The sequence below is a fragment of the Ochotona princeps genome, chromosome 7 (genome assembly GCF_030435755.1).
Source record: "Ochotona princeps isolate mOchPri1 chromosome 7, mOchPri1.hap1, whole genome shotgun sequence".
Classification (NCBI taxonomy): domain Eukaryota; kingdom Metazoa; phylum Chordata; class Mammalia; order Lagomorpha; family Ochotonidae; genus Ochotona; species Ochotona princeps.
This window is the reverse complement of record NC_080838.1, coordinates 72,914,645-72,938,272: the sequence shown is the minus strand read 5'-3', so window position 1 is coordinate 72,938,272 and position 23,628 is coordinate 72,914,645. Positions and strand designations below refer to the sequence as shown.

The 23,628-nt window shown below is 45.3% G+C and overlaps 1 protein-coding gene across 1 annotated transcript in view; it reads right to left on the bottom strand.

The window, feature by feature from the left end:
* Window positions 1-20,434, bottom strand: part of CENPC (centromere protein C) — a 58,970-nt gene extending 38,536 nt beyond the window's left edge. The window contains exons 1-5 of the mRNA XM_004590857.3: window positions 20,302-20,434; window positions 15,389-15,435; window positions 12,106-12,176; window positions 7,040-7,134; window positions 149-248 (exon numbers count right to left, since the gene is read on the bottom strand). Coding sequence (XP_004590914.2) covers window positions 149-248; window positions 7,040-7,134; window positions 12,106-12,176; window positions 15,389-15,435; window positions 20,302-20,319 — 331 coding nt within the window. The 5' untranslated portion in view covers window positions 20,320-20,434. The remainder of the gene's footprint in view (window positions 1-148; window positions 249-7,039; window positions 7,135-12,105; window positions 12,177-15,388; window positions 15,436-20,301) is intronic.
* Window positions 20,435-23,628: the final 3,194 nt, after the last annotated feature.

Genomic DNA, 23,628 nt, shown 5'->3' with positions numbered 1-23,628 from the left:
GACCTCGACTCAGACTCAGATACTTGCACACGGAGACAGACTTCCCAAGCAGCGACCTGGCTGCTGTGGCAAATACATGCCCCCACCTTTGGCATTTCTGACTTCTGAAACACATCAGGACAATAATACCCGTGGGGATGCCACCAACCTGATCTGCTGGCAGCTTTACTTGGTTTCTCAACACACGGTAGGAAGCTGTCTTTCTTCTTTGAAGAAACTGGAACTGATTTTGGAAGCGATTTTTGCCTCTAAACATAGAAGAAATATAACATTAAATCTACTTTCATTAGGTTATCAATTCTGATTAGACACACTTGTTTTTAAAAAAGGAAAAGATACTACTTATTTTTTTTTAAAGATTTCTTTATAAGAGAGATCTGCCATCCACTGGCTCACTCCCCAGATGTCTCCAACAGCCAGTGCTGGGCCAGGTCAGAGTCAGGAGCCAAGAGCTTCTCATGGTCTCCCAGGACCCAGACCATCTTCTGCGTTTCTGGGGCAGCTAGCAGGGAGCTGGATGGGACGGAATGAGCGCCCACAGGCAGGCAGGGGTTTTATACACAAATCACAACATCAGCCCAAAAACAGTATTTAAAAACAAATCAGCTGAAAGAACTTTAAATTTAAGAAACTACTAGTAGGATATTGAATACGTAATGGCATAGTCATGTAACACACCTAACATAATAAACTATAGTACCATGAATAAATCATTACATTTGCTAAAAACTAGCAAGTCATAGAATTATATAATAATTTCACTTATGTAAAGTTCAAAATAGATATTGGAATAGGTAAAATAATACACAAAATTCTCTGAATGCAAGGGAGTAATATAGCAAATCTACTCATGTAAAGGACCAGCTTGCAAGACCAGACCTTGGCTGGCATCTGGAACTGCGGCTTTCAGGAATGTGCAGAAAGGAGATGAAATATGGGTTCAGGGAAGGACACACACAGATCTTCAAAGGTATTTGTATTTCTCCCACTGAGTGATGGGTATGTGTATAAAGTTACTATTTTCTTAACTTTATGTGCAATGTATCTATGTAAATTTGAAATATTTTAAGTCACAGATTTAATACTTAATGTAATTTCACATGTGTACATTCTAGGGAATACTGTTTATAAAACGTACACAGAAGAACATGAACAAGCATGTTCACTGCATCACTACTAAAAGAAAAATGAATATTGGAACCAATTCCCTACTTTGGTATCCACTCCAAAAAAAAAAAAAAAAAGCAGGCTTTCATTTACTCTGTGCTTCCCCCTGAAATCTCATTCAGAATTCTTAATAACATACAAACCCTGAAAGAAGAGAAAGAGAAGGAAGTGAATGAGACATCAACAAAATTGGAAACAGAATAGTGAGTAACAAGTATCCAGCTTAGGTGTAGAAGCATGTGGCAATGGAGCAAGCCCAGCAGCACAGGTTCACGCTTTCACAGAGTTCAGCAAGATGAGTGACTTCAAAGATACAAGGCACCTCTAAAAGGAGGAGTACCTCTGGGGCCAGCAAGCAAAGGTAGCAAGTAGTGAGACCAAAGAGCCCCCTACCTTATAACAGTATCAGATTAGCTGGAACTGTCTTTAGTTTAAGCATCAAAGAAGAATGGGAATTTAGTGACGTGCACAGCTGAAGGTAAGGGTTTCACAGCAAAGACAGAGACATTGAGGGCATTCAAACAGCACCTTCCCTTTGGCCCCACCAGACTGAGAATACTTAGAATCAGGACGCCTCTGCTCACTCCAAATAAGAAAGATGTTTTGTTACAAGATCCAGGCCAACAGAGGAAAAACAAACAAACAAACAAAAACCATGACAGATATTAACACCTAGACATACATAATAAAATGGCCCACATTTACTACATCATAGGAAATCCATCAGACTACAAATTTTACCACTCATATAGAATTCCTACTCTTTAATAAGTTACATCTAAAAATTAATAAACTTAACAAAAGGCAACAATGCAAATTAAACATAAATAGTACTTATGGGCCCAGCGTGGTAGCCTAGTGGCTAAAGCCCTCACCTTGAAACACCGGGATCCCATATGAGCGCCGGTTCTAATTCCAGCAGCCCCACTTCCCATCCAGCTCCCTGCTTGTGGCCTGGGAAAGCAGCTGAGAACAGCCCAGAGGCCTTGGAACCCTGCACCCGCGTGGGAGCCCCGGAAGGAGTTCCTGGCTCCTGGCTTCGAATCAGCACAGCACCGGCCATTGTGGCTGCTTGGGGAGTGAATCATAGGATGGAAGATCTTCTCTGTCTCTCCTCCTGTCTGTATATCTGGCTTTCCAATAAAAATAATAAAAAGTAAGTCTAAAACAAAAACAAAAAAATCAAAAAATCAAAAAAGCAAGGTTTGACATTGTGGCAAAGCAAATAAACCCAGCGCTACATATGGGAGCAAGTTCGATTCCTGGGAGCTCCACTTCTGATACAGCTCCAGCTATTGCACCTACGAAGGCAGCGGAGGATGTGTCAAGTGATTGGGCTCCCATGTGAAGCAGCTCCCAGCTCCTGGCTTTGCACTGGGGAATGAACCAGTGGATGGCAGATCTCTCTGTGTAATCCTGCCTTCAGATAAAATAAAACTAAAAAACAAACAAAATCCAAGGCATTAACATGGCATTTTCAATAACAAAGAAGGTAAAACAAAACAAGGTAGCATTTTAGGAAGTCCCTGAGGGGTGGGTGTTTGGCTTAGTAGTAAAGACACTAGATGAATGTCCACATCCCACATCAAGTGCTGGGTTCAAGTCCTGCTCCCCTCCTGATTCCAGCTTCCTGGCATGAAGTAGTTTAACTAGTTCAACTAGTTGGGTCTCTGTCACTCATATGGAAGATCTGAACTGGGTTCCAGGTTCCTGGCTTATGGGTTCCTGTGAGTGAATCAGGGGGATGGAGCTTCCTATCTCTAATTATCTTTCCACCTCTCAGTTTTTAAAAATTTTATGAGAAAATAATTTCTAACTTAGACTTCTATACCCAACAAAATTTATTATTAATAGAGTAAAAACATTCTATTTCTAAACTTGTAAAGTCCTAAGTTGCCAAGAATCTAAAGAGACCAAGAAAATGGAAGAACTAATATTCAAGAACTAAAAGAGTTAGGCTAGCAGGGTGGCTATTGTCTGCAGTAGGCTAATCTGTCTGCAGAGTCAGAATCCCACGTCGGTGCCAATTCTAGTCCTGGCTGTTCCACTTCTAGTCAGGTTTCCACATATGGAAAGCAGTGGAGAATGACTCAAGTCCTAGGGCCCCTGTATCAATATGGGAAACCAAGAAGAAGCTCCTGGCTCTGTGTCTGTTCAGCTCTGATCATTCTGGCAACTTGGGGAGTGAAACAGCAAAAGGAAGATCTTTGTCTCTCCTTCTCTAAATAAATCTGCATTTCAAATAAAAATAATCTTTAATAAAAATATATAGGGGCCTGGCGGCATGGCCTAGTGGCTAAGGTCCTCGCCTTGAACGTGCCAGGATCCCATATGGGTGCTGGTTCTAATCCTGGCAGCTCCACTTCCTCTCTATTTCTCCTTCTCTCTGTATATCTGACTTTGTAATAAAAATAAAATAAATCTTTAAAAAAAGGACTTGCTTGGGCCCGGCGCCGTGGCCTAGCGGCTAAAGTCCTCGCTTTGAACGTCCCGGGATCCCATATGGGCGCCGGTTCTAGTCCCGGCAGCTCCACTTCCCATCCAGCTCCCTGCTTGTGGCCTGGGGAGCAGTCAAGGACGGCCCAAAGCCTTGGGACCCTGCACCGGCGTGGGAGACCTGGAAGAAGTTCCTGGTTCCCGGCATCGGATTGGCGTGCACCAGACCGTTGCGGCTCACTTGGGGAGTGAATCATTGGACGGAAGATCTTCCTCTCTGTCTCTCCTCCTATCTGTATATCTGACTTTGTAATAAAAATAAATCTTTAAAAAAAAAAAAAAGAAAAAATATTAAAAAAAAAGACTTGCTTATAAAATAAATAAATAAATAAAAATAAATTAAAAAAATATAGGCTACATATATACCTATATTAAATTTATATATATTTTTGTATATTACATAATACATAATCATAATATATATTATATAATATTACATAGAAAAGGGCCAATTCACCAAAAAAAAAGATTCTGTAGAGCACACAGTACCACCTCTGTGACAAGCCTAGAAGCAGCTAAAGGAGGAAAAAAAGAAAGAAAAAAAAAATCTAAGAAAGATTCCTAAAGAAAAAAATTGAAAATGATAAATTATCTAATGTGTCTACGTATACAAGAAGACATATACACTTCTGTCACAGATACCAGAGATGAATCAGTCATGGCAGCATAGAAAGTCAAGAATGGAAAATCCAAGCAAATTCAATCAATAAAAAAGCCAACAGCTGGGGCCAGTGCTGTGGTGTAGTGCATACACGTGCTGACTATGGTGATGGCATCCCATGAGGGCACAGGTTCAAGCACCTGCTGCTTCACTTCCAGTTCATCTTCCTGCTGCTACACCTGGGAAAGCAGTAAAAGAGATGTTCTTTGGCCCTTGCAACCGTTTGGGAGACCGGAAGCAGCTCCTGGCTTTGGAATGGCCCCGTTCAGGTCACTGCAGACATTCGGGAAGTGAACCAGTAGAAGGAACATCTCTGTCTCTGCCCTTCTCTCTTTCTCTGTAACTCTGTCTTTAAAACCAAAACAAAATAAAAACAAGCCCCTAGCAGTTATAAATAAATAGGGGGAAAGAGAATGGCTTTACTGCTCTCATCAAAGTATGTCTTGTGGAACTATTTAAACTTTTACATAGTCAGACAGTGCCACTGATCTTGGAAACTGAAAAAAAAAAAAAAAGGAAAATATCAAAAATGACAGGAAACAGTAAAATAGAGACCCAGCATACTGAATTTTTAAAAAATCCTTATGAACTATGACCTACAGCAAAACAAAACAAAAAGATGTGAAGGATCCAAATAAAGGGGGAGCGGGGGAAATACTACGGACTTGAAAACAATCATACAAGACTGCTAGCACAGGAGCCTGCGCTGTGATACAACACCAGCATCCCATATGAGCACCAGTTCAAGACCTGGTTGCTTCACTTCCAGTCCATCTCTGCTGTTAATGCACCTGGGAAAGTACAAAACGGTCCAAGTCCTTGGACCTCTGCACCCTCGTGGGAGATCTGGGAGAAACTCCAGAGCGCAGATTTCAGCCTGGCCCAGTGGCCCCTGTAGCCATTTGGGGAGTGAAACAGCAGATGGAAGATTCCTGTCACTGCCTCTCCGCTCTTCCTTTCTCTCTTCCTCTTTCAGTGTGATTCGGAGTTTCAAATAAAGAAATCCTTAGAAAAAAAAGTAACACTGCACAAAATTGAGAATAAAAGAAATATATGGTTTAGAGTTCAAGAACAACATAAAATGTGAGAATTAGCAAAAGAACTGGAGTAGACGTGACACAGCCAGTTAAGTTTCCACTTGAACTCATACATCCCACATCGGCGTGGCTGGATGGAGGACCAGCTTTTGCTCCTCGTCCAGCTCCCTGCTAACAGAGACCCTGTGGGACAGCAGATGACATCTGAAGTATCTGGGCTCCTGCCACCTGGGTAGAAGGATGAGATTCCTGGTTTCAGCCTGGGTCAGTCTCAGATTTTGGAGTGAGCCAGCAGATGGAAGAGCTCCCTCTTTGTTTTGTTGCTATTTCAAAACAAAGAAACTAAAAAAAGAGTAGGAAAAATTTTTAAATCATTAAGTGGTAACAACAAATATCTCTACCCAAATAGCCCTAGCCGTATTTTTCAGAAGGGATCCAAATTTGAAGGAACAGATCATTTTTGCTTGCTCAAATTAAAAAAAAAAAAAAAAAAAAAAACACAACAGGAAAGAAATCTAACTTATGAAGTTGGGCTATGGTTGATTATTAAAACCCAAGGGATGTTGTGGTGAGGGGCAGTATTCGGCATGGTGGTGGAAGTGCCACTTGGGACATAACATCTGTACTGGGATGCCTGGGTCCACACCCAGGCTCTGCTTTGGATTCCAGTTTCCTGTCAGTGCATATGCTCAAAGATGGTGAGTGACGACTCAAGTATGCTGGGCCCCTCCTGAGGAAGACCTAGACTGAGTTCCAGGCTCCCAGGAGGACGCTGCCCAGAAGTGAAAGCCAGCGTAGCTACACACTGTATGCTGCTGGTCTAGGTTGTTTCCATACCCCCCTAAAAATGTAATTTTTTTTTTTTTTGGTTCCTCTACTTTTAGCTTTGCTGTTACAATGGAATCGACGGCCTACTATGACCTATTATGTCCTACCCAGAAGAGGAACCTCAGCATTATGTTGATCGTAAAGCCCTACAAGAACATTTTAAGAAAAAGAGACATTATTCATGAATTCATATGAAAATATATAAAGCATTAGCTCAGAGAAAATTAACAAATAAGTCTGCTCATATCAAGAAACAAAGTTGACTCTCAAAGTTAAATTTTATCACATTACCTTTTAATTATAAAAATCAACTATGTCTTCATTCCTCGTAATCAAGAGAATATATATAGTTAATATGTTGATAGAAGTTTTAACAAATGTTATTTCTAGGACTACACAATTTTTCTGATTAACACTGAGTTTTTGAATCATCAGCTTTAAAAACTATAGGTGCTTTTTGAGTTTAGTTAAGTCATCTTATCTTCATAAGGCATATAATCAACACAAGATTGGTTTCCCTGCATGGTTAAAGAGTGACTCCAACATGCAGAAAATAATCAGACCAGGACTTGGCTTTGGTACTTCACTAACTGCTCACTTTTCTAAAAAAACAAAACTAAATGTTATTTTAGGAGAAATAATTAAATGAATTTTACAGTTTCATAATTCTTAGAATCTCAATTTCAAATACAGAAGTATCAGATCAATATTTCTATATACTATTTTCAAATTATGTAGAAAACAAATGGAATTATAGAATTTCCTTTCAGATTTACAAATAGCTAAAATGTTTGTAGTAAATTAATAGTTTATTTCATTAAAATATTATGAGTTCTCCTTATGAACTTACCTCCTGCTTTGGTGTCTGGCTACAACTGTCTCTTGCTTTGGGTGTTGAACAAATCATTGATTTTGTAGAATTTGTGCTAAAGTCATTGGCAAGACCTAGAAGAAATGTATGAAATTCAGTATAGCACCTGCTGGTTTTAATTACAAGTAGTTCTAAATGACATGTGAAGAACCGCCTATCGACTATTTTAAAATAATCAGCCTAAATAAAGTATAATACTCAAGTATTCCAATGTTCCTGAATGGTACTGAAAACTGAGGAAGGCAAGTAAGACTCCACAAAAAGTCTGTCAGGTCAGTGGGCCTTTCCACCGTTTGGGTTGGCTTCATGCTGTTCTAACAAAACACCTAAAACTCAGTAGTTCATACTGAATATAGATTTGCATTTTACAGGTGTGAAGGATTGGAGTGCGAAATCCAGGACATCACATCTGGTGAGGGCAATAGATCAAGGAGCATCTCCCAACTCAAGCCTTTCAGAATCAGAATTAGCTCCCTACTGAAGGTGGAGCTCTCTCACAGTAATCACCTGTCAAAGTTCTCGCCTCTTAACACAGTTGCAGTAGAAACTAAGTTTTCAACAAGTTTTGAAGGAGACAAATTCAAATCACAGAATCTAGCATCTGTCCTGATTTCTTGCACACTGCCAGTTCTCGTATTCTAATATTTTCAGATGCTAATCAATACTTCCAAAAGTTTATGCCATAGTTCACAACTTTCTTAGAGATATATATCACTAATGTGTACCTCAAACTTTTTCTAAAGATCTCAAGAATTGTGCAAATGTATTTTCATTGCAGTTTGATTACTGCTTAACTAAACTTCTGGGGACCAGAAGTGCTTTATATTTGTAAATTTTGAGCATATAAAATGAGATGCCTGAGTATGGCATCCAAGTCTACATCCAAAATTTGTTTCAAATATCTTTTACATATATCTTAAAGATAATTTTATATAGCGTATTGAATAACTTTTGCACAAAATAAAGTTTGATGGTACGGAGCCTCCTACTTACAGAATCATGCAGCACCCAACAAAGTTTCAGATTTGAGAGCATTTTGCATATCAGATTCTCAGATTAGGTATACTCACATGTATATGAAATATTTCTCTTGCATATGGTAACTATACATGGACTTCCAGATTACAGGAATTCAATGGGAACTAAGGGGGATGGCAAATTATTGTCATTTAGTCAGTATTATTCTAAGTGTACCAAGAATGAATGAGTGATCGCATACATACCTGAAATTCCAGAGAAAATAATTTACATATATTTAAATGCTGGAAACATATTGACTACATTTAATAAGATAAATTTGTATCTTCATCCACTACAACCTTTAAAAGTTCATCTACAGGCCTGGCAGAGTAGCCTAGTGGCTGAAGTCCTCGCCTTGCATATACTGGAATTGCATATGGGTGCTGGTTTGTATCCTGACTGCTCCACTTCCCTTCCAGCTTTCTGCCTGTGGCCTGGGAAAGCAGTAGAGGATGGCCCAAAGCCTTAGGACCCTATACCATGGTGAGAAACCCAGAAGAAGCTCCTGGCTCCTGGCTTTAGATCAGCTCAGCTCTGGCTATTGCGGCCACTTGGGGAGTGAACCAGCAGATGGAAGATTTTTCTCTGTAAATCTGACTTTCCAATAAAAACAAATAAACAAACAAAAAAGTTCACTTAGAAATGAAACCTTACTTCTGGCTGGAAGCCATCACTGGAATTCCAGCAGGGATTTGTAGATTGTCTGGGGAAGAGGATTTGGGGATGTGTGGGAACAGGGCCAATGAAGGAGTATTTGACAGGTGTGGAATGATACCTGGGGGGTATCCAGAATGACTTCTGGGTTGCTGCACCTGCAAGTGGGGAATGACTGTGGAGGGCTTCCATGTACCAGGACACTACACTTGCAGGCAAACTAGGGAGCTGAGATGGAATGATTTAGAAAGGTGAAACCGGAGGGCATGTCTGGGTCAGACCAAGCACCCACTCACGTAGGAGACCTGAGCTGGGCTAAGTAGCATCACAAACCACCTGCTGGCACAAAGGAAAACTAGCACCCTTTGGGGCCTGCCTGGCAGGGTTAGGTTGCAGTACCTGCCAGTGAGCAACAGGGCAAGGGGTGGGCCATGTGGGGCTACACTGCTTACATGAAAACTGGGTCTAGGGAAAGATTTTGTAGAGGATTTGGGGACTCATCCCTGGAGAACTGCATTACCGACTGGTTTGCACGAGAGCTGGGGGCAGTGATAGACCAAACCAGGCACCAATGGAACTATCCAAGGTTCACAGGAACTGGGTGTGGGAGCAGGCCAGGGTGGCCCAAGCTGCAGCACCTGCTGGCACACCTTAGGACCAAATCCAGGGCTGTAGCACCTACCAGCACATGCAAAAGCTGGAACTGGAAGTAAACTATGTAGGGGAAGGGGCCTATCACCCACCAACACATGTTAGATCCAGAACTGAGAGTAGGCCTGGAGGGGGATCTAAGGGAAATCCACCAATAGGCCATAGTTCCCACTGGTGTGAGGCTACAGCACTAGTCAGTACATGTGTGTACTGGGTCTGGGGCAGGCTGGGCTGGGCTGGGTCTTAGCACCTGCCGGCTCACCTGACAGCCAGGATGGGGTGTGGGCCAACCTAGGATGGGCAGCTGTATGCACCAGTTCAGAAGAGAAATGGAGTTAGTGGCAGGCTGGGGTAGCACAGCACCCACTGGCAAGAGTCAGGACTAGGGGTAGACCATGCAGGCTAGGTCAAAGCACCTGCAGGCAAGTGCAAGATCCAAGGCTGAGAATGGGCCTGGTAGGGGAACCAAGGGGCTGCAGCTCCCACTGGAGAGCAGGAGAGCCTAGGACTGAGGTGGGGGGAAAGGAAGGAGGGAGTAGGGGACAGGCCCCAGACTGAACAGGGCTGTACCCCTTGGCATACATATGGACTGGGTCCAGGGACAGGACGGACTGTGTCCAGGGACAGGACAGACTGAGCTGGGGCCCAGCACCCACTAGTGCTCCTGAGAGCCACAGTGGTGCAGGAAAAGCTGATATAGTCACAGTACCCAGAGGTCTATGTGAGAACCAGATCTGGGCTGTTATACCCACTGGCAAGAGCTGGAATGGGTACAGACTGGTCAGTGAAGGCTGCAGTATCTGGCAGTGAGTGACAAGACAGGGGTAGGCTAGGCCGGGCTAGGCTGAGCTTCCTCAACATGCACCCCAGATCCTTGGCTGCAAGCGTGTCTGACGGGAATTTGGAGAACTACTCTCGGGACACAGCCCCTGCTTGTGAGTGCAAGAGCTTGGGATGGGGTCAGGCCAGGCCAGGTCAGGCCAGGCTAGGCTAAAGTACCCATCAGCATATGTGAGGGCCAGGTCTAGGGGGAGGCCAGGTTGGGCAAGCCTGTAGAACCTGCTGGCACATGCAAGAGCTCGGATGGTGTGCAGGCCGGGCTGGTTTGGGTCACAAGACCCACCAGTTCACATGAGGGCAGAAGCTAGAAGCTGGCTAGGCTGGGCTAAGCTGCAGCACCTGCCAGCAAATGCTAAAGTGGGGTGGGCCATGCCAGACTGGGCCACAGCACCTACTAGCTCACACAAGTCCCCAGGAATGGAGTGGGCCTGAGAGGGGAGCTTCAGAGACTCCCTTACTAGGCTGTTTTTACTGGTGTGTGTGAAAGCTGGGACTGGGGCCAGACTGGACTGGGCAAGACAGGACTGCAACACCCATCAGCTGGCATGTAGGCTGAACCTCAGCGAAGGCTGTGCTGTGCTGGGTTGTCACACCAGCTGGTAAAAACAACAGCCAGAAGAGATGCGGGTCAGTCAGGCTTTACCAGAGCATTTGCTGATAAGAACCAGGACTGGATATGAGTCATTTCAGGCTGGACCAGAGTGGTACCTGGCAGGTACAAATTCCAAGGCTGGGAGTGATCCTGGTAGAACTATAGGCACTCCTCTGCTAGGCTGCAGCTCCCACTAGTGAGCACGAGAGCCAGGGCTAGGAGCAAATCAGGCTAGACAAGACAGCAGCACCCATCAGCATACGTGAAAGCCAGGTCTGGAGCCAGGGCAAATGATCTAAGCCATAGTACCCATGGATGTACAAGAGAGTCACATGGGTCATAGGACAGACCGGGCTAAACTGCAGCACATGCCAGCCCATGCAAAAAATCAGGGCTGGAGGGTGGGGGACACTGGGCTCACCCTGACTAGGCTATGGCACCTGCTAGTGTACATGACAGTGTACATGAAGACAGGGCCTGTAGCGGTCTGGGCTGGGTCACAGGATCTGTCGGTCATGAGAGATGGGGCTGAGGGCAGAACTGTCCAGGCAGCTGCATCCATCAGAAGGGGTGTTGAGGGTAACAGACAAAACCTGATCCTGCACTGGTTGGCACACATAAAAGTCAAGTCTGGGGTCATACTAGGTGAGGTTGCTTGGGGGAATCCTCAACTAGACCAAACCCTGGCCAGAGCGAAATTCAGAGATATGTGGTCCAACCTCGGAATGCACATATAGGCTCTGGGCCTCCTCAGTTCCTGATGTCCAAGCAGTGTAACAGCATACACAGATGCCCACGGGGGGCATGGCCATCAGCAGCTACTGAGCACCTCAGTAGATGGAAAGCAAAGCAGGATGAATGGCCAAGCTTTATAGCAAGCGTCTGGGTCTGCGGAGGCTCTAAGGCGGACATTGTCAACCAACAGACCCTGAAAAGATTTCCTCAGTTCTGGGGTGATGAAATCAACAACATCTCAGAACCATCAAATTCTCTCAAGTAACAACCTCAGAAAATGCTTCCCCACATCGGGGTCTTTAAGGCATCACCACATGACCATCCCCATCCCCAGATTCTGGTGTGGTTTTATAGCAAGATGCCCCGGCCACCTCCTACACCCTTGCAGATACAGGAGTAAAAGAAAAAAACTGAAACATTTTATCCCACACACCTTCATCTATAACTGGGTCCCCTCCACCTTAACCAGAGGCTGACATGCACATACAACCCTCTGAACTACGTAAACAACATTAAAAAATAAAATCAAAATTAAAAAAAAAAAAAAACTTACTTTTTTCTTCAAAACAGTCCTGTAAGAATTCCATCAAGTTCTGTCCTTGCTCTGTATGAATATCAGGTGCCCTGGTTAAAAATAAAGAGAAAATGTAACAGATCTTTTGCAGAACATATAGGTTATTTATTTGAAAATTCTTATCTCATTATTATAAAACTATGAACTTACTTAACAGGAAAACTATTTTTAGCATTTGAAGAATAAACAAGTATTTGAAGGTATGTCATTACCTACATTAACATTATATTCCTTAGTTGAATATCCATGTCTAAAGCTTTTTGTTAACAACAACATAACAATTTTTGAATGAATCCAATTAGTCCATCACTGCTTGTTTAATAAAGACTTCACAGTCATGGTCCTAACATATTCAGGTAACATAAAACTCCTTCTCACAAGTTCTCAAATGTTCTTTTGAATCAATATATCTTACCAGCAGCTCATGAATCAGTATACATTTAATTAAAAATGATATTGAGCAGCCACTGTTGCATCCCACATTAGCGCAGGCCAGAGTCCTGGGTGCTCCATTCTGATCTCGCTCCCCGATACTGCACCCGGAAAGCAGCTGAAGATGACCTCAATGCTTGGGCTCCTGCCACCTGCAAGGGCGACCCGGATGGCTCCTGGCTCCAACCTGTACCAGCCCTGGCTGCTGTGGTCACTTGGGGAGTAAACAAATGGATGGAAATCTCTTTCTCTATAACTCTGCCTTTCAAAGAAACAAAATATTTCTTAAGATTCATTTTATTTTTTGGGCTCGGCAGTGTGGCCTAGTGGCTAAAGTCCTCACCTTGAACGCCCCGGGATCCCATATGGGCGCCGGTTCTAATCCCAACAGCTCCACTTCCCATCTAGCTCCCTGCTTGTGGCCTGGGAAAGCAGTTGAGGACAGCCCAATGCTTTGGGACCCTGCACCTGCGTGGGAGACCCGGAAGAGGTTCCAGGTTCCCGGCTTCGGATCGGCGCGCACTGGCCATTGCGGCTCACTTGGGGAGTGAATCATCGGACGGAAGATCTTCCTCTCTCTCCTCTCCTCCTCTCTGTATATCTGACTTTGTAATAAAATAAATAAATCTTAAAAAAAAAAATGTAACAACACGCTACCCGTTCTTTAAAAAAAAAATACAAAAAAAGAAAAAAAATTTAAAAAAAAATAAGATTCATTTTATTTTTATTGGAAAGTCAGATATACAAAGAGGAGCAGAGACAGAGAAGAAGATCTTCTGTCCAATGATTAACTCCCCAAGTGACCGCAATGACCGGAGCTGAGCTAATCCAAAGCCAGGAGCCAGGAGCTTCTTCTGGATCTCCCATGCAGGTGCAGGGTCCCACGGCTTTGGGCTGTCTTCAACTGCTTTCCCAGGCCACAAGCAGGGAACTGGATAGGAAGTGGGGCTGCTAGAATTAGAACCGGCGCCCATATGGGATCCCGGCGTGTACAAGGCAAGGACTTTAATCGCTAGACTACCACGCCAGGCTCAACAAAATAAAATCTTAACAAACAAACAAAAAACAGAGAGAGACCACTTGTTTACATTACCCCACTCCCACAAATAATGCTTTGAAAACCAGCAGCAAGATACCAAACCAGGATACCACGGTGTCTATTCAGAACTCTGTAGTTCCATATGTATTCATTTGTTTAGATATTGGTTCTCTACAAAGCATCACAGCCACAGATTTAGACATCACAATTCATTTCAAAATACTCAGAACTCGGTGTTGCAGTGCAGTGAATTAACCTGCTACCTACAACAACAATATCTCATACAAGTGTCAGTTCAGGTGCAACTCAGCCACCCTGCTAAAGTGCCCAGGAAAGCAGTGGAGGGTGACCTAAATTTCTGGGATCCTGCACCCACGTGGGAGAGCCAGATGAAGCTACAGGCTCCTAGCTTCAGCCCGACCCAGCTCCAGCAACTTCCGGAGACCAGCTCCAGCCGAGTTCAAAGCTCGGGAAGGGTACGTGGAGTCAGTGATGAAGAAAGACACGGACACTGTCACTTGGTACCCTCTCATAACAGCTCAAGAAGCTGTTCTTTTAATTTTCTCAGACACATCACAAGCTTCTGTACAAACAACTAATTGTTCTATTTTTACTTCAATACTAAGGGGGCATGTACAGACATTTGGTCATTCTGTGTGCACTTCAGGGCTAAGTAGGTGCCCCTAAAGATAATTCTGCAAAATACTGTACTCGTATTCTTCAAAGCTAGCCATTATTCATTCATCAGTAGTAGCCATGGAGCGACAGTCAGGGTTCCAAGGCCAAGGCGCATGCAATTACCTGCTAATCAGTAATACATTCCTACCACATTTTTATTTCCACAACTTGCCCATCATTTAATTGCAGAAATATGTTACAAGGGAAAAACCGTAAAACTCCAAGACAAAAGTTTCAAATAGTAAATCCCCCCATAATTCCAGGCTCTACAACCCCATAAACAATCAAACAATAATCAAAAGCATATCTCTATGATATTTTTAAAAATCACCCTATAATTCCTCTAGTTAAAAAAAAATACAAAAGCGGCTAAAACAGCTACGTTTTCCATGTCCTAAAGAGTTGCAAGGATAGGCTAACCTTTAGGGTCACAGTAGCTATATTTTTCGCCACAGCAGTTTCAGTCATACTCCCATCACTTTCATTAGTTTATAAGATTCTTATCAAGTCATTTCCCAGAAGGCATGCTACATGTCTGGTCCAGATTACAGGGCAATGGGAAGGCACACAATGAGGTATCCAGACATGGCGTGGGCTTAACTGTACTCCTGTGCACAGTTAAAGGCCCACTCATCAGAACATTATCAATAATATTAACTCCCAAGTTCACATCAGTTGTAAAAGCCGTCTCACGGGGCAAACAACAATGCCTCAATAGATCACAGAATTCTTAGTGGGGTGCTTGAGTGTCCATGCAAACAGGGGGTGAAACTGCATCAAGACGGTCAGAGAGAAAACCGCCGGGCCCTGCCAAACAGCTAGAAGCTCCCCCGGGGCCCTGCCAAACAGCTGGAAGCTCCCCTGGGCCCTGCCAGACAGTTGGAAGCTCCCCTGGGCCCTGTCAAACAGGGGAGCTGTTCTCTTCACCCCTTTGTGTCATCCACACCTGCTGCACAGGCCCCAGCAAGCAACTGCTGCCACTTGGGTAGTGAGCCAGAAGATGAAAGCTCTCTCTCCCTCTCTCTTTTTCTGTTTCTCTAACTCTGTGACTTTGCTATAGAAATAAAACACATCCTTTTTTAAAAAAGCCAGAAATGTTTAAGTCTAAATCACCTGGAAGGCCGGCAAAATCTTCTTCTGTAGTCATTTTTGAGATGATCCTGAAAGAAAAGTCAGTCACCAGTTCAGCCTTTTGGTTTAAAACATAATGAGGTACCACTTATCTTCAAAGCAATCCCATCCCAATGAGGGCATGTCAGAAAATTTCAATTCCTTTTACTCATGGAAGAAGCATTTGTTAATTTTCTGCCACAAATATCACAAAATAGAACCATGGTTTTTACCTACTGATTTGAAAACCTTACATATATGATGGTAGCTCAAAAAAGGTCATGGAAAATGAAGTTAAAACTTCAGTCAACTTTGGTACAAGATACTTTCAAATTCATGCAGTTTTTTGTAATTCCCATTTCTCACAAACTTTATTAAGTGCAACTGTCCTACTTCACGTTCTCACCCCAAGTCCTTTCCATTGATTGTTCCTCTCCTTCCATTCATTCCCATACCTTTTCCACCACCAAAAGCCAAATTATTAGGTCTACCAACAGTTCAGGTTGGTTAACTAACAATATCTATTGATACATCTTTCCTACAGGAAAAGCGCACTAAAAATGTAATACAGGACTAAAACAGCACTAAGCAATGTGAAGAAAGAGAATGCAAGAGTGGGCCTTACGTGGACAAACATAACAAATATATGGAAAATGGAAAATAGATGAAGAATGCCACCGATAAAATCAAATAAATAAAATTAAAGCTCAGCGGAAACTACACTAATTGATGAAGGAAGTCAATCTGCCCAGCAGAAAGCCAAAACATGCAGGACCAGGAAACCTGAGATCTGAAGATGTCAGGAGTGAGACAAAGGAACAAAAGCAGGATGACTAAAGGAAACGAGACACAGAACAGCAGACTTGTTCTTATTCTATCCTTATAAACACAGAGCTTCACGAGAGTGGTCTGCTGAAACAGGGCCAGTCCTGTAGCCTAACACGTTAAGCCTCCTGCAACACTGGTGTTCTATATGGACTCCAGTTTAATCTCTGGCTGTTTCACTTCTGATCCAGCTCCCTGACATTGAGCCCAGAAACGCAGAAGCTGGCCCAGGTGCATGTCCCCTGCACCCATGTGGGAGATTTGGAGGAAGCTAGGGACTTCGGGCTTTGGCCTGGCCCAGCCCAGGCCTTGTGGCCATTTGGGAAATGGGCTGGTGGATGGATGGAAGATATATCACTTCTGCCTTTCAAACAAATTTTAAAAAATAAATTTTTAAGTCTCAGATATGACCAGCATCTCTCTGACACTGTGCCTTACAATAAATACATCTTTAAAAAAGAAAAACTGTAATATTAAAACTATGATATTAAAACCATCACTTATCAAAAGAAGACAGAAGTGCACAGATGGTCTTTCAACTTATTCTTCAGTTGATTTGACTTTCTTCTTTTCATTGTCAGATTATGTTTCTCCCACACAGGAAACCTGGGCTGGTCTAAATAGCATTGCCAACCACCCAAAAGTAGGGGTCCTGGGGCATGCTTGGCTGGACTAGGCTGTAGTACCCGCCCACAAGTGTTGGAACAGAGACTGGGTCAAGTCAGACTGGGACACAGCACTGACCAGAAAGTGAGAGAATCAGATCTAGGGAGGAAGATTGTATAGAATTGTGGACTCGCTTTTGTGAGATTGCAGCACCTGTTGGTTTACACAGAGAGCAGAGGCAGCTACGGGCTGAGCCAGGCTGGACCACAGCATTCACCTGACAGGAACCCACCTGACACTCCTGGGAGCAGGAGCTTAGAGAAGGCTGGGTTGGGCCAGGCTGCAGCACCTACCAAAACATGTAAGGGCTGGGACTGAAGACAGACCATGCCATGCAGGGTCTCTACTGGCATGTGTGAGATGTGAGGCTGGGAGAGGCCAGTAGGGCACTTGGGGAACTCCTCTACCAGGATGCATCTCCTGCTAGGGAGCACAATAGTTAGGGCTGGGGGGTGGGGAGGGGGCAAGCCTTGCAAGGGTGCAGAACTCATCAGAATTTGTGTGGGTCAGTTCTGGGGATAAGCCAGGCCTCAGCACCCACTGGCACACACCAGAGCCAAGACACACACAAGCGCCAGGTTGGACTAGGCTGTAACACCCCCCAGTGAGATTTGATACTGCTGGTAGGCCAGACCAGACTGGGTCAAGCACCTGCCAGTACACAAAAGACTTGGGGCTAGCAAAGGGCCTGGTAGGGCAACTCTGGGACTCCTCTGTTGGACTGCAGTTCCCACAGGTGAATGCGAGAGCTGGCGCTGGGGGTAGGCCAAACTGGGCTAGGCTCCAGAACCTGCTGAGTTACAAGAAAGCCAGGTCTTGGGGTAGGCCAGGCTGGACTAGGCTACTGCACCCGTCAGCAAGATCTGGAACTGGAGGCAGGTCGGACTGAGCCAGGCTACAGCACCTGCTGGCAAATGCTGAGAGTAAGAGTGAATCACCTCAGACTGGGCTGGCACAAGCTAGACCAGGGCTGGGAGCAGGCCTGGTAGGGGAATTGCAATAGCTCTCTTTTCCTGGGCTGCTGCTTCCACTGATGAACATGAGAGCTGGGACATGGAAGGGGGCTAGACTGCTGCACCAGTCGGTGCACGTGAGTCAAAATGGATGTGGGCCAGCTGGGCTAGGCCTCAGCACAAGCTGGCAAGTGCCAGCACTGGGTGCAAGTCATGTCAGGCTGCACTGCAGTATATCCCCTGGCAGGCACAAGATCTGTAGCTGGGAACATGCCTGGCAGGGTACCTGTGGGCATTCCCTGCTAGGCTGTGCCTATGGCTGGTGAGCACAAAAACCAAAGCTGGAGACAGGCCAAACTGGACAAGGCGGTGACACTTGTTGGCATACATTAGGCCAGGTCTAGGGACAGGTTGGGCTGAGGTAAGCCACAGCACCCATGGGTGTGCACAACAGCCAGATGGGATATAGGCTGTGCTGGGATAGGGCACAGCAGAGGCTGGCACACGTGAAAACCGGAGCCAGGGGCAGGCCTAGGGGGCTACTGGGGTCATCCCAAGTAGGCTGCAGCACCCCTGGTGTGCATGAGGGCAGGACCTGTAGCTGTCTGGGCCACAGCAACCAGTGGTTGTCCTGAGAGATGTGCCTGGGTGCAGAACTGTTCAGCCAGCTGCATCCACTGGTAAATGCATTGGCGGGTGCAGGTGACAGACTGAACCTGATTCTAAAGGGCTGGTTCACACAAGAGTCAAGTCTGAGGTCACCCCAGTTGAGGTTTCCTGGGAACTCTGCAATTAGATTGCTGGACTCAAACTCTGGCCACCAGGAAAATCATAATAGATGTGGTTTGACCTTGGAGTGGATGTATCAGGGCTGGGCCTCCTCAGCTGCCGCTGCCTGAGCAGTGGACAGCATGCCCAGATGCACACAGGGGATATGACAGTCAGTTCATCTAGGCCAGAAGAGGACAGTAAGTGTCTTTTCAGAGGATTGAGAGCGGAACAGGTTGGATAACTCTCCTGGCCAAGCTTTGCAGCATGTTCCTGGGTCTGTGCATGCACTAAGGTGGCCTTTGTCAACCAACAGACCTTGGAAAGATTTTCTCGTCTCTAGAACAACGAAATTAACAACTTCTCAGGACTATCAAAAGCACTCAAGTAAAATTCCTGGAACACTCTTCCCCACACGGGGGTCTCTAAGGTGTCATCAAATGACTGTCCCCCATCCCTGTGAGTTGATGTAGTTTTGACAGCAAGAAGCAGGCCCCCTTCCCCTTCCTCCAATGCGGATACAGGAGGAAAAAAGCTGAAACATCTGTCCCACCCACCTTCCTCTGTACCTCAACTTCCCCACCGTGATCTGAGGCCCAAATGGGCGTGCATCGCTCTCAACTCTATGAACAATATTAAAAAGAATATTTTTAAAAAGGCAAATACTATAGAACGTAGTAGGGTTGCTCAAGGCTTTCCCCCCTCACTTTGGGATAGAGAAGTCTTAGCCCTGAGGACTGCAGGTGGGATGCTCAGTGTTACAGGGGCCCTGCAGCACTGGCAGTCACCCCACCCTCCCTGCCCTGTCAATAGACACCTCCAGGAGCGCCACACAGCCCTGCACTGGGAACCCCTGAAGTGCCGGAAGGGGTTCAGGGATCACCTCCCTCACCTGTGGCCTTGCCGCAGTCAGACCTCAGAACAGAAAGGCTCAGAACCGCTCCCAGGCTAGGACATTCAACATTCAGAAACTCTCGTTCTTTTCTTCCCCGCCCCGAGTGAGAATGGTTTCACTGTTTTTGTCCTTCCTAGTTGCGCGTAATGTGAACAAAACATGTGGTCCTTGTCAGAGTACATCAAGTTCACAGACAGGGGCCATGAGCAGGTGCAAGGTCTTCTAAAGGAGGAGAGAACGTTAGGGAACACCAGTGTGGGACAAGAGATGACACGGGCTTTAAATTTACAGTAACCATACGCCAAGTATGAAAGACGAACCAGGGAACAGCACCCCAGGAGCCCAGAGACTCACAAAGCAAACGTGTCTCCGTGCTAGGTGGGCAGTCAGGGCTTGCACCCTCTCAGAAGAGGAGCTTTCAGAAGACTTGAACAACACAGCCCCAAACGCCCAGCAGATTCAGCATTCTGACCACACTGAAAACAGAAAGTTACAAAGTCTGATCATCTCGAGTCAAGCTTGATCTGACCCCAGACCAGCAGGTCTGCAACAAGGGAACGGTTCGTTCCAAGGTGTTGCGGCGCGTTCACTCTGGAGCCAAGCTGCAAACTACAAACGGGGTTTGGGAAACAAAACGACACACCCTTTGGCAACCGGAACCCGCGTCACGAAATCCTAAGGTAACAACAGAAGTGGACTAACTCCGGATTTTCAAAACTCCGTGCACTTCGGCCGCTGACATCGGACCAGCCACCGCCCCGACCCCCGCCGCCTTCCTACTAGCCAGGCGCCGCGGGGCCCACACTCACCAGACCCGAAGCGGCCATGTTGCAGCCCCGCTCCGCCTGCGCCGGGGACCCGGGCGGAAGTCCACGCGGGCCGCGGTTCGAGAAGACGGAGCACGGAGCGCCGGATCGGCCCTGAGGTAACTGGCGGGCCGGGCCGGGGGCTGCGAGCCCGGAGACGCGCGCTCCCGAGTTTGAAACGGACCGCCGCATGCGCATAACGCGCGGGGCCACCCAATAGGGAGAAAGCCGTTACTGCAGGCCCGGCCCTCCGCGCCGCTGCGTCACTCGGCGGCGCCGTCGCCGCGGCCACGGCGCGCGCTGCTTCGAGAAGGCGCGGCCGGAGGGCCGCCTGTGCCGCGCGTCCCCGTGTGTGCGCGTCCCCGTGTGTGCGCGTCCCCGTGTGTGCGCGTCCCCGTGTGTGCGCGGCTCGGCGGCGCGGAGCACGTCCGTGTTCACGATGGAATCCCTACAAGTAGATGGTGCTCCAAAGATTAGGCGCATTGACTAAATTGACGAATCAGCAGTAGTCGATCTTTGCAATGCTTTCATAAACGGCGTCGTTTGTTTTTTACTAGGGAAGAAAAAGAGGTATTCTGAACTCCGACTTTGACTCTGGGATCAAATACCTGTATTACAACCTTGCCATCACGGGCATGTTAATGATCCGTTGCTCGGTTCCCTTGGATATTCCATGGGAGTAAAGCAGAACGCTGAGATGATTGTAAATACTGGCAATGCCCGGAGCACGGGGACGGTCTTGGGCTCCAGGCAGCAGATGTGGGAGGGCTGCTCTCTGCTCCACATCCAGTCCTTGCAGCAAAGCTCCCGGGAAGCAGGGCAGAACCGCACAAGTGCTCGGGTCCTTGCCACCCAAGTGCAAAACCCGCACGGAGGGCCTGCTCCGGGCACCGGCCGGGCGCTGACCTGGGTGTTGCGACCGCTGGGAGAGTGCACCAGCACATGATCACTGCTCCCCTGTCTTTCAAACAAATAGGTCTAAAAAGAGACAGACTGAGAGGAAGACACATGGAAAAATGTGAGCTGTATCTCCTGGAGAGCGAGTGTGTCAGGGCTTATTAACTACTTTTTCAGCATATCTGTATGCTCGAAATCTTTCACAATCAAACGGTGGGAGAAGGTGCATGAATAAAATTAGTGCAGATCTCTGTAAAATGCTTACAAAAATGTATTCTGCAAAACTCTACAGTGAAAACTGTATTCAGCAAAAATGACACGGTGCTAAAAATCATAGCATAGCTGCAACTACAGCTTAAAATTTGCTAAGGTTAAACAAATTTTCTTTTGTAACTTTGGTTTTATTTTTTTATTGCTAAGCATCGTTATTTGTTAAGCAGAATCACTGTGTAAGTTGTGTTTCCTGCAAATTATCCTCAGGCAGAGGTGCTATTCTAATTGGTGAGTAGTAGTGTCTGCATTGTGCTAGTAGGTGGCAGCAATGTTCACCAAAACAGGGTCTACTAGGCAAGGAGGCATTAAAACCCACACACTCCTTAATTACAAAGCACGTTGTGAATCAATGACCTTTGCTTTTACCAGATTATCTTTGCCAACCTTTAAATTATTAGTTGTAATTATATTCTGTTATTTATTTATTGCTTCTTTTAATCCACGTAACAAATAATACTGCTGTAGGGGTCCCTGTTCTGTATTCTACAGTTTACTTAGTCAACTTTTAATTCTCACCCCACAGAAACATTAGTCATTGAAAATGCATTTTGATTTCCCAAAGCTTAATACAGTTCCTTCTTACAATTTTAGCCTTGGAAGGACTTAAATTACTTTGAGTGGAAACTGGCACATATTGTAGAACATGGCAGCCACTTGCAAAGTACAAGACGGTCAAAATGACCATACATGCTGCCACCACCTTAATGAAAGTAAAAGAATTTTTTTTATGTTGTTTGGAAATAGGAAGATAAACCAGGCACAGACGCATGTCAAAAGTATGCAGCTTTGACACAGTGAGAATTTGTCTGATATCAAAAACCGTTCGTGCTGACAAAATGGAATTGGAACATGGAAGCCCATCAGTGTTAGGATAGGTTATTCCAATAGATAACGGAAGGATTCTGTTGGTCAGAGGTCAGAATTCAAATTAGCTAGTTCAGGGTACAGGAATGAACCACGAAGCACAGGGGAACACACAGACCTGATGCAGGGATGAAGAACCTGTGTGTGGGGTCAGAGTGATTCCCAGAGACACTGCTGAAGGAAACTGCTGTTTCCACAGTGGAGAGGCAAGAGGGACAATTGGGTCGCTGAGGCTAACGGTGCTGGCTCCGACACCATCCTGACAGTGTGCAATCAGGAAACCACGACAGTTGCAAAACCTCCACATCACAGAAGCCAGCTGAAACGAGAACCCTCTAATGATCAAAAAGCCTGTGGACGGCAGTTGGCTCCAGGACCACGTTGTACGGAATAAGAAACACTCCAGCAAAGCTGACATCCCGTGGCTGGGCTATCTACATCAGCGTAACCAGCGACCAGGCAGTGGAACTCCTGATAACCCTGCCACTGGAAAAGAAAAAACCTGGTGGCTTACTTCTCCTTTAGCTAGAATAAAATAAACAGACAGCAGAAGAATGAATTCTGCCTTGCCATTTGGACTGAATGCTCTTGGATCCCAAGTGCAAAGTAGTCTTGGTAATGCAGTATCCACCTTTTCAATCTCCAACACAGAATGGCACAACAGAAGTTGCCGGAGACCTGCTCCGGCTGACTGAGAGCTTGCAAAGGATGCGTGGATCGGCGAGACTGTAAGAGGAAAAGATAAGACACGGACCACTATGGCTTGATGCTCATAATGGACAACTCAGAAAAGTTGCCTTCTTTATTTATACACAAATCATCACAAACTTTTGCACAATATCCAATTGTTTCATTTTTACATCATGGTTAAGAAAATGCAAAAAACAATCCTAACATATTATTTACTTTAAAGAAAACATTTTTGGCAAACCATTACTCATTGAAATCTGCAGTGACCTGGCTAAAGCCAGGAATTCCACGGTTGGCAGCACCTGCAGTTACATAGTGAGAAGTAGTTTACTTATACTCAAAATTAGTCTTATACTCAAAATCAATTTCTACTAAACACAAACTAAGATTGATTAAAATATTAAGAGTACAGAATTAAAAGATTATAAATGAAAGGATCTTATAAAAGCATATAACATAGGTTCTTTGCTAAATCTTATAATCAAGTCATGCATTAATTACCGTCACCTTCACCTAGTGCTGATTCAATTGTTTTTTGTTCTTTTGTTAAAGGGCAGTGAAAGGGATCAAGGCAGCACAGCCAGTCTACAGAGGGCCTTTACAAGA